An 11,793-nucleotide genomic window follows, 5' to 3' on the forward strand; every position below is an offset into this window, starting at 1 on the left:
ATGGTCATTCCTTCTACACCGAATAATTTGCGGTAAGATGGGATTACAGCAGTAGAATCAAGTCTTGCAAGCAATATCTCACCGGCGTGCGGTTATATGTAGAATTGTAGATATATACTCCTAGATTTGGATGGGCAGCTTCAATATAATGTTCTATAGGGGAGCTTGCACAAAATACTGATGAGAATATGTCAATATTACACGATCGATATAATCAAATATTTTCCAATATTTTCAACATCTATCTCACAAGTATACCGACCCTTAATTTCTTCACATATGAGTACTTCATTACCGCCTCACTCCTCTCTTCAGAACATACATTATATCTATGTATGTATATATAATAATTCTTCCAAACCAAATTGAAAGAAAGTAAAAAGGGACAAACTGACAAAAAATAACAGCAAATTAGCCAAAAAAAAAATCATTGTAACTGTATATATAATTACGGCATGTAGAGAGCTTCCAATCCTTGGCAATCCGCGCTCCAGTCATGATCGGCAGCAAGGATTCCGTCATGGAGGCTGAGGGTGTCGTCAGGGAACGAATCAAGCGAGTCGTACTTGGGCTCCTCCCATGTCGACAAGCTCGGAACGATCGAGCACCACGACGAGAGGTTAGCGGCGGCACCGTCCGTGGGCAACCCCAACGAGTCGAAACAGCTCTGATCCATGGCGAAGTTGAGCTCGCCGAGCGCAGCTTGCACGCTCTCGTCGGTGCACAGCATGGTGGTTGCGGTAGCTGGGCTGGCCGTACAAGTTGGGTCGGCGCTGCTCACCGGTCGGGACCATTCGAGGAACCCGTCCGAGCTCGCGTCGAACTGCGCGGGCGCCAGAACGCCGGCGGGGCTCATGTCGCTGGAGGCGCTGAACGTGTCGAACGTCTCGTCGACGTGCCCACCGGCCGACTCCGGCGTGACGGAGCCGACAAGGCTACCGTCGCCGGCCGGTTGCTGGTTGTTCAGAAACTTGGAGTAGAGCATTGCGAGGTCGATGGACGAGCCGTCGGGCGCGGTGGGCACGTCGTGCATCACCTGGCCAGGGTTCGCCGGGTTGCCGACCATGCCTTCCAGGACCATGTCCGGCCGGAGCGGGCCGGGGAACCCTCCATGGCCGAACGTGGCGTCGCGGACGCCGGAGAAAGAGTCGGACGCCGACCTCACGGACGACTTCCCCCGGCGGTTCTTCCGGCATCCGCCGCCGACGGGCACGTTCCGGAGAGACCCACCCTTGGTCCAGTACCGGCGGCAGCCCTTGCAGAAGTAGCGCGGCTGGCTGAGGCTGTAGTTGTTGTAGTAGCAGAACTTGGTGTTGGGCGAGTCGCAGCGCGGGCAGTTGGGCGCCACCTCGGCGCCGGTGCTGTAGCGGCGGTCCACCAGCAGCGACGGCGGCCGCGGCACGTACGGCAGCATGGCCGCCTCGTGCGGGTGCGACGACAACATCCTCGTTCACAGATCCTTCTTCTGCAGCGATCGATCAGACTACGGCCAGCCGGGGAGCTATGCGGGCGATGTGAGAGGGATTGACCTGATCGGAGGACACGGTGGCCGGAGAAGAGATGGTGACTTGATCGGTGGGGGTGGGGGAGGAGGCCGGCGAGAGGGCAGTGGAGGGAGTGGCGGGGTTCTTATATGGATCGGCGGGGTGGGAGCTAATTACGCGGTGTGCATGTGCATGTGAGTTTGCGTTGCTTAGATTTGGGCCGAGATGCAGTGTGGTATAGTGGAAATTCTCCGAGCTTTGATTTAGGGTTAAAGGAAATAGGCAGCTCCTAGTTAACCACCCCCAACAAACTGTGGCAGTGCAGTGGTGCAGCAGCAGGTGCCCTTTAGTGGCTACAGTACAGGCCTTGTTATCGCACGATGATGGACGCATCAACCACTGTTCAACGATCGATCAAAGGACGCTGCTGCTGCTGCAGGCTTTCACTGTTTCATGTAAAAATGTTGTACTCCAGACCGTGAATTTCTTGTTTCAGTCTAGTGGCTCGTGGTTACTACGGCGTGGTCGGTGTGGGAGTCTGGGAGAGCCGTATGAAGCTAGGGATCGATCGACGGAGGCCTGCCAGCGCGCGCACGGGCATGGTGGGAGCGGCCGCTCCGTAGGCTGCCGGGGTAGGCCGTGCCGGCGGCAACCTCGGTGGGATACGTGGCGGCGCTCCACTGGCCGGCCACGTGAAACCCCAGGGTCCCCCCCGGAGAGCGGTGGGGTGCGAGGGACGCAAATCCCTCGGGATCGCCCATACGACTTTGTTACTGGCTGTCGCCCCGCTCGATGCGTCGGATGCATGGCCGCCCTTCGACGGGTACGCTGTGGGGAGGGCGGGATTTGCTCACACGGTTAAGCTCTCGGGACGCAACATGCACGCGCCGGCGCCAGCGGGAGACGATGATGTGCGATTCGGTGGGCTGGCTATGGCTAGCTAGCTACTATGCTGGGGACGTGTGCCTCGATCGATCATCCGGCCGGGCGGCGTCGTCGTCGTCTAGCTTCAACGTAGATGCTGGAAGGGACCAGAACGAATTCGACCAATCAAGCGGCCGGCCGGGCTCCTATGGCGAGTGAAGAAATGCATGTTTGATTTATTTTTCTAATTTATTCAGCAATGAACGTACATGGAGTCTTTTTTTTTTTTTGCATGAAACGTACATGGAGTCTGATCGATTGATATCCTGGACGCAGCAGCGGCTGCCGGTATTAACAGGACAGTACACCAGTCCGTCCAGATCTGCCGGTCGACGACGTACAATCATGCCATGCGATCCAGCGCAGCGCGCGTGGCGGGGCCAGCCGATCTCCAATCGTAACCTGATACCGTGACCACAGCAGGCGGGGACTGGACTGGGAGCCAGGCGATCGATGTGCGTACGTACTCATGTCATGTAGCAGTACGTACGCATACGAGCACGCAATAGTTGTACTGCACAGCGACGATCGACATGACCAGCCGTGTGCCGGCCCGGTCCGAGCCCGGCCATCAATAGCCGGCCCATACGGGCACGGCGCCCTTGTACGTACCCGCCCACGGCCCTGCTACGCGCGCGGTTCGGTGCACCCGACCCGATCGCGTCCCGTCTTTCCCGCGCACGTACCCCCCGGTACGGTGGGGCCGGCCATCGGCCTGCCGAGACGCGAGGCCAAGACGCGCGTACGGTACGGCTCTCGAGTCTCGGCTCTCTGACTGACATGCCACTCCTTCGTCCACCCAGCTCCTACTGCTCTCGAGCGCCATCGATGGCGACGGCGCGTACATGCTCCAACCCGGAGCACTGCGCCATCTTTGATGTGCGTCCGCACGCACGTACGCACGGCCCATCCATCATCGACCGTCGCCATGTCGTCCATGCATGTGGCCCGGCGAGGTACGTACGTAGTACCGCGGTACTGGGCTACCCACCCGCCAGGGGCACGCGCGTGTCTCGCTGGCCTTAACCACATGCAATCAAGCTTAACCGAACCATCAAGTCGGAAGGAAAAACTTAACCGGGCCATCAACCGCAGATTTGACTTTGCGTGCTCCGTCCCCTGCCACAGTGCCGGATGAAGAGCACTGACACGACAGTGACAGGAGGGACATGTTAGGGGTCTTACTGGCGAGCTGATCTAATTACCCACTCCAGCTCCTCGTTTGGGTGTTACTTAGGTCGTCCTGCCGCGCTGTCCAGTCGTAACCCGCAAGCACGCGACCTGAATGCGGTGAATCCGTCCGGCGCGTCCACGGATCATCGATCGACAGAAATGGGATTGCTTGCACGGGCTCCCCGGGGCGTGCTATGATTGGGGGGCGCGTACTGTTAGGGTGCTGTGCTTCGTGTGTACTGTCGACGCCCCTCATCGACTGAACGGACCTGACGGGCTAGCCTTTGTAATGATTGTATATCCGTATCTGTATTTTGGGGATTGTGGCACGGCACCGTGGGCCTGACGATCGAGGATGAGCGGTACGAGTACGACCCAACCGGCTCAGGTATCGTGGGCCTCCAGAGACTTGACAGTATTTATATCCTGTTTGTTGCTCCGTTTTATATATCTCAGAAAAATAGATTCAAGAAAAATCTCAGAGAAATAACTTGTTTCTCCGTTTCGGAAGGAGTTCGCGTGCGGAAAAGAAGAGGTCCACTGTCCCTGTATACCATCTAGCGAAACCACACTCAAGGGAACGGTCTTAGCGGAATCGGCGAGAAAGAAAACCCTAATGTTCTAGTACAACTCCCCCGCTAACTTATTATTTATCTAAACATTCAAGCATGCCACATCAGCATACAGTTATGGTTGGGATAAGACCCACCTTCATATGCAACCATGCATGGGAAAAGACCCACCACCACATACAGCCATGCATGGAAAAATATTTGTCGTCTTATTATTCTACTTATATTCAATAAATATTTTACAACTATACATAATCAAATATAATAAGTTGTATGTATTTTTAATTTTGGTTCACGTGTTATTAATCTAAATTTTCATATTCCACATAACCAAATATCATTGAAATATATTGCAACCGTTTCCCACAACAACGCGTGGGGTATTATCTAGTAAGAATTTTCAAAAATAAGTATACTAAAACGATAAAAGACGAGGCCCTCTAACAATATTTGCACTTCTTCCAGCACTACAATTTCATGATGAGAATGAGTGCATTATTCGCTCACAAAAATGTGTGCACCAGAAAAAAGACGATGATACATAGAATTTCAAGCCATCTGACTGACTATGAATGTGGACATCTCAAACTGCAAATACCTTCCCGATATATTTGAGTTAGGCAGGTTAAAATAACCTAACATTGTATCATTCCCTACAAAAACTAGGATTAAGTAACCATGGATCAAAATTTCAGTGTTTTGGTAATTTTGGTGGGTGTCAAACTATTTTTAACCTTGAAAATTTCAGGACATATTCAAACTAATTTCAAAATAAAATAAAATAAAGTCAAAATTCATCCAATTTAGGTGAATATCTATAGATCAAATTCCAAAATAATTTCCGTAATTTTTTATATTTCTGTAACAATTTTTCTTGTAATTTTAAACCTAGGAGATATCCAACAAAATGGCCCAGTAAGCTAAGTTTACTAAAGTTATCATTCTAACTTGAGCTCTCTTGCCCCTGCAAAAAAGTAAGCTCTGTACTGCTAGTTCATACAATCTACCTGAATGGTGATTTAGGATAATTAGGATTAGCACACAAACACAGGTTTCCCCAAAAAAGAACATTGGGAGGGCAAGGGGTTATTACAATGCACTAAGAAAGAGCGAAGTTGCCCGAAAATACCCAATTGAAACTGGGTCTATATGCACACACTAATTAAGAAAAATATATATAAATGCCACATAATTCTGAAACTTCTTGGTAACGAATATGCTCTAATGTTATACTCACGTGTAACGTTTTGCAAAGAAATTACTTCTATGTGGTCTTCTATGCGAGAAAAAAAATTGATTATATATAGAAGTTACTATTCAAGTTTTTCGAAATTACTTCCCAGAAGAACACCGAAGTCATTTGTTTCATGAAACTTCACACGTGAGTAGAACACTCGATCATGTTCGCCACAAAAATCTTATCCATTGCCGATTCACACTTCGTGTGTGGAACCATATTCTTCCGTGGTCTGGCATGCACCATATCAACACGGCCATTTGGACAGCGAGGGTCTCAATGAGAGATTGGTGGGCCGGCAACATACACATTCTATATGGATCTACCAAGGCGCTGGCCTCTTTGATGATGCTCACATCATGGGAGATTTAGTCAAAACGCAATGCTAGAGTCTTCCGTAACACGGTCGTCCCTTCGATGGTTCTCATTACCAAGATTAAAGAGGAGGTATTTCTTTGGGCTTTGGCAGGTGCCAAGCATTTGGGTATTGTACTGCCACGATAGTAGTCCTTTTCTACTCTTGTTGTTACTCGGCTTTGTTCTAAAACTTCTTCCTTAATCAATGGAATGGCGAATCTTTTGCCATGTTCCAAAAAACATTTCAAAATTGTTTTTTAAATAAAAATAAATGCTATGAGGGCTGAACAGCGGAACGGGTATCTTTAGCAAAGCAATTTTGATTAGTTGAATCGTATTGCGTTCCAGGTAGTAGAGTCCTCGGCCAATTCCAGGTGTCAGTAAAACACCGCCGTCTGTTCCTAAAACAAAAGCCCTTAGCGCCATGGGACGGGAGTGAACCGCTTGATAATCATTTATTGAATCAGTGTAATGACTCGACAAAATCGAGAGAAAAAAGTTGTCTTTTGGGTAAACAAAACTGGAAGGAAGAAAATTTCTCAATCCAACCTAAGCCACCTATTGCGCCTAATCTAACTATAGTGCCAGTGGTCGGCGAGGAGAAGTTCATTCCTATAAAGAAGAGAGGGGGTAAAGGTCATAATTCCAGAGGAATCATTACCGCAAGGCATAGAGAGGGCGGTCATAAGCGCCTATACTGCCAACTAGAAACTATAGATGTGTGCATTATATGCACCGCAAGCAATCGACCCAGATCATTCAGGGCCTTTGCTCAACTAGAGTATCAGAGCTCGATCATGGCAAATGAAGTAACTCAGACCCAATCTAGACAACTTGAGGAGCAAATTGGGGCTACGAGAGAATGCCTAGTATCATGTCACAAAAAACCGCACTGAGTTGCCTGACTAATCAGGGTGCAAATACAAGCTGGTACTATTATGTTAACGCATACACAAGTCAACTTAAATAAAATGCATCCTACCAACTTATTCTTTTTTCGTGGCGAGGGAACATTCTAAGGATTTCAATACCGGTTGTGGAAATCATTATGATTTTGTTGACAGATGGCTTGGCAGGGTGTATAGCACAAGCACTAGTTAATAATGAGTCGATGATATATGTAGTGGAGCTGCAACCGTCTGTGTGCTACAAGTCAGCGAGAGAGTTGTCTGCAAATTTGTACTCCCTCCGTTCTAAATTACTTGTCGTGGTTTTAGTTCAAATTTGAACAAAAACCACGACGAGTAATTTGGAACGGAGGGAGTAGTAGATTACTGAGCCAGATTATATTGCTGAACATTTGGAACAGGGGCGACACCGCACATGCTTAGCTGCTGCCTGGATGGCGATGTGTGAGAGGCGTTGAGTCCACCTACACAGTCCACTGATCGGCAAAAGAGTACAGTAAGTGTAGGAATTGGCGATCGATGCTCCTCATTCGACGAGTGTTGTCTTCATGATGACCTGATGTATACAGTATACTGGTTGGCGTACGTGCACGTAGGTAGTACTAGGTACAGTGTATTCATGTTCTACTGGATGGATGATCAGTGCATTATTGATGTACTGCTATTCATGTGCATACACACCAAGCTACATGCAGTACAGGGACTGGCGATCGATGCTCCTCCTTCGACGGGTGTTGTCTACATGATGGCGTGATGCATGCTGGTTGGTGTACGTAGGTACAGCGTATTCTTGTTCGATCAGACAGATGAATCAGTGCACTGTTCATGTACTGCTATTCATGTGCGTACACACCAAGCTATATACTCCCTCCGGTCATTTTTTACTCCGTGTATTAGATTTGTGTCAATTCAAATTTTGTAAAGTTTGACCAAATTTATTTTAAAAAATATCAACATCTGCAATACCAAATATATATACTCTGAAACTATATTTCATGATGGATCTAACAATATTGATTTGACATTGTGAATGTTGATACTTTTTTCTATAAATTTGATCAAAATAGAGATACTATGACTTTGTGCAAAACTTATATGCAGACTTAGAAGGACCGAGGGGGTACTATGGCATAACAATTAAGACACACTGTTCTGTTAAAAAAAACTTTCACAGTGTATGCACGCGGTCTGAGCAGCCGAAAAGTTGTTCAATGTCGCTTTCCCCATTTGTGAGCGATTTACCGCAACAAGAAATGGCTCCAAGAAGCAAGCGAGTGCTAGCTAATCAGGGCAGTGATCAAGCTGGCATGTACTATATATATGAGAAAAACATCAGTCAGACTCAGATCTGATGGAAGATGCATGCGCGCTCTCTCCTGCCTTCTAGGTGTGGGATGGAACCAACAGCTCGAGACTCTATCGCTAGTGAGGGTCGCAGGTCACACCACCAATGATTTTGCCGGGGCACACCACTAGCTCGCTAGCTAGCTAGCTGGAGTTGCTTGGTTTACACTCTTCTGTGAGCCACACACGCCGATCAGTCGCTCGCTCGCGCACACGCACATACAGAAGTGGCATGGGCATTCATAACGTGGCCGGCCGCAATCGATTGGCCCGCGGGAGAAAAACGGGCAGGCAGCGCAGTAATGCAGGCCAGGAACTCGAGCTGAACGGCCACCGCATGCAATTATCTCGACTGGACTGTTGCTGTACGTGCGCGGACAGGCAATCAGCTCGCGGGTCGGGGCAGTGCATGCGCTGGCATTCGTGCATGGACCCGGGCGCGACCGACCGGCGCACGTACGACGTCGAGCTGCCTGCGCGCGCGGAGGTGCAGGTGCATGCAGTGCGCGGGAAAGCGACCGAACCGCGCTCGATAGGATGCCGCTTTGCTTTGTCCGTTACTCCTGCGTTGGAGCGGCAGTCTGGGAGCCCCGGGATGGACGAACAATACGTGCCTGTAGTAGCGCTGCTCGTCGGCGTGCGTAGCTGCAGGATTCCTTCTGGTTCGAGCTGGTGATCAATCAGTTCGATCGACCAACCCATATGGTTTCGGTGCGTGTATCGGGGATAGTGGTACTGTGGATGGATATATAAACGACTCGAGAGCGTAGATGGAGCCAAAGCCCCATCAGCTCGACCCGGAATAATGATTGAGACCATGCATACACCGCCTCTAAGACATGCATGGCTGACAAACATACCGGTCGAGTTTACGCACATCTGGGAGCGTGTGTGTATGTGTATGGAGCCGATTGATTGCACACCGTGCATGCATGCAGTACCATAGATTGTGCACGGGGTACTGGAGAAAGATTTTGGAAGCGTCCTGGTCTCTGGGCAGGGCGGTACTGGGCCATGCACGCACGGTTGCAGCAGCTCCAGAAGTCTGGAGTGAGTGTATCAGTATCTCCCGGACAAAAGGAGACCCAGGCCGGCCGGCCGGCCACATAAAACCGCCACGACACTAGTAGCTGCCAACGGTTTTGCAAGTACGTACGTCGGACGAGCATGATTTCCCTGGGGACCGTCAGACGAGCGTGATTGATGGCGCTGCATCTCGCAATCCCTTCCTTGGAACGCAATCGACAGGGACGCATGCGGAGGTGACGGGCCGGCCCTCTCGCCGCAGGGCCGATCATCAAGGGGCGCGTTGACATGCCGTACCCAACATGCCTCGAGCCAGGAGGACCTCAGGACCACCGGGTCTCTGGCTAGCTAGCCTGCAAACTTTGCCGGAGATGTGTGTGGCCGCCGGGTTCAGTTCACTCGCGTCGGCGTGGTGGGAGCTACCGAGGTAGCAGGGGCCAGCCAGAGAACGACGCCCGGCCGCGCGCCAGCCGGCCCGGGGGAGGGGTCACGCGAGCGTTGGTGGTGGCGCTCGGATGGCCGGGGCGGGAGGGACGCGCCGTGCCGGGTGGTGAGGCTGAGAGGCCACGCCCGCGCGCTCTGGACCACGCCGGGATAGACGACTCGCCCCCCGACGCTCACATGGGCTTGGCTCCATGCGTGCAGCGTCGCTCGCAAGCGCACCTCGCGCGCCCACGCCCGCCTCTCCTGCGATGTGGATGCAGCGGCGACGTTGTTCTGTTCGTGTATCGGGCACGGTACGTGCGGAGTTGTTGGAGATGTGGACTGACCGAGTCTCCATGGTTACGTGACTTAGGTGGTGTTTGATTCTCTAGTCTAGGATTTTATCTAATTCCAACTAAAAAGTCTCTAATTTTTAAAAAGTCTCTCCCTGTTTGTTTTCAGAGACTAAAATGTCCCTAGTCCATTCCTAGAGGTTATTAAATGACCATGTTGCCTCTAGTATATAGAAAAATAACAATCAAACAACAGCATGGGGTGGCGGTCCAATGGATGTATGGAGGGGCATTGTTGGAAAAGTCTTAAAAAGTCCCAAAAAGACTCTCCTTGAGAGTCTTCTTCATTTAGTCCCAAATGCCTAGTTTAGTCCCTAAAAAGTCCTTTCCGTTTGGTAAAAACAATCTCTAAGAAGGACTTTTTCTAGCGGAAAATGCCATCGGAGGCCGAGCTCCAGTGAGCTCGTTTTTATTTTTTATTTTTCTGGAGCATGAAAATTTTCAAATTTATTTTTTGAACACACATGCACATGTATACTATGTATATGCAAAATTTCACAGTATTATACGTTTACATGTGGCCTACAGGAAAAAGACAAATACACATTTTTTAATGGGCCTTTTATTTTTGTTATTGGGCCAGAAATTTGTTATTTTTGTACAGCCTACAAATCACAACATTTTTCGACGAAATTTAACACGTTCTTGCGGAATACATATAAGTTTTCATGATATTTTTTTCAGATTTTTTTGGAACTTTTAAATACACTTTTTGATTTTTTTTTAAAATACCGAGCTCACGGGAGCTCGGCCTCCAAAAATCCGCACTCTTTTTCTAGTCTCTACACAAAAAAGTCCCTGGAAACAAACACCCCCTTTGTGACGCCCCCGATTTGACCGTACACTAATCATGCACGCAAATGTGTACGATCAAGATCAGGGACTCACGGGAAGATATCACAACACAACTCTACAAATAAAATAAGTCATACAAGCATCATAATACAAGCCAGGGGCCTCGAGGGCTCGAATACAAGTGCTCGATCATAGACGAGTCAGCGGAAGCAACAATATCTGAGTACAGACATAAGTTAAACAAGTGTGCCTTAAGAAGGCTAGCACAAACTGGGATACAGATCGAAAGAGGCGCATGCCTCCTGCCTGGGATCCTCCTAACTACTCCAGGTCGTCGTCAGCGGACAGCATGTAGTAGTAGGCACCTCCAGTGTAGTAGGGGTCGTCGTCGACGGTGGCGTCTGGCTCCTGGACTCCAGCATCTGGTTGCGACAACCAGAAAGAAAGGAAAGGGGGAAAAAGGGGGGAGAAGGCAACCGTGAGTACTCATCCAAAGTACTCGCAAGCAAGGAACTACACTACATATGCATGGGTATATGTGTAAGGAGGCCATATCAGTGGACTGAACTGCAGAATGCCAGAATAAGAGGGGGATAGCTAATCCTGTCGAAGACTACGCTTCTGGCAGCCTCCGTCTTGCAGCATGTAGAAGAGAGCAGACTGAAGTCCTCCAAGTAGCATCTCCAAATAGCATCTCCAAGTAGCATCGCATAGCATAAACCTACCCGGCGATCCTCTCCTCGTTGCCCTGCGGAAAAGCGATCACCGGGTTGTCTGTGGAACTTTGAAGGGTGTGTTTTATTAAGTATCCGGTTCTAGTTGTCATAAGGTCAAGGTACAACTCCAAGTCGTCCTGTTACCGAAGATCACGGCTATTCGAATAGATTAACTTCCCTGCAGGGGTGCACCACATAGCCCAACACGCTCGATCCCATTTGGCCGGACACACTTTCCTGGGTCATGCCCGGCCTCGGAAGATCAACACGTCGCAGCCCCACCTAGGCAAAACAGAGAGGCCAGCACGCCGGTCTAAACCTAAGCGCACAGGGGTCTGGGCCCATCGCCCATAGCACACCTGCACGTTGCGAGGGCGGCCGAAAGCAGACCTAGCCTAGTGGCGTTCCAGTCCAATTCGGCGCGCGCCGCTCCGTCGCTGACGTCTGAAGTGCTTCGGCTGATACCACGACGTCGGGATAC

At 50.0% G+C, this 11,793-nt stretch overlaps 1 protein-coding gene across 1 annotated transcript; it reads right to left on the reverse strand.

Moving 5' to 3' along the window:
* Window positions 1–226: 226 nt before the first annotated feature.
* On the reverse strand, window positions 227–1,603 carry LOC119272364. The gene has a single exon (XM_037553867.1). The coding sequence runs from the start codon at window positions 1,442–1,444 to the stop codon at window positions 449–451; it is 996 nt and encodes a 331-aa protein (XP_037409764.1). The 5' UTR covers window positions 1,445–1,603; the 3' UTR covers window positions 227–448.
* Window positions 1,604–11,793: the final 10,190 nt, after the last annotated feature.

The sequence above is a fragment of the Triticum dicoccoides genome, chromosome 3A (assembly GCF_002162155.2).
Source record: "Triticum dicoccoides isolate Atlit2015 ecotype Zavitan chromosome 3A, WEW_v2.0, whole genome shotgun sequence".
Lineage (NCBI taxonomy): Eukaryota > Viridiplantae > Streptophyta > Magnoliopsida > Poales > Poaceae > Triticum > Triticum dicoccoides.

What these genes read in the sequence shown, in the direction of transcription:
- LOC119272364 (XM_037553867.1), bottom strand. Translation starts at nt 1,444, where the DNA reads ATGTTGTCGTCGCACCCGCACGAGGCGGCCATGCTGCCGTACGTGCCG.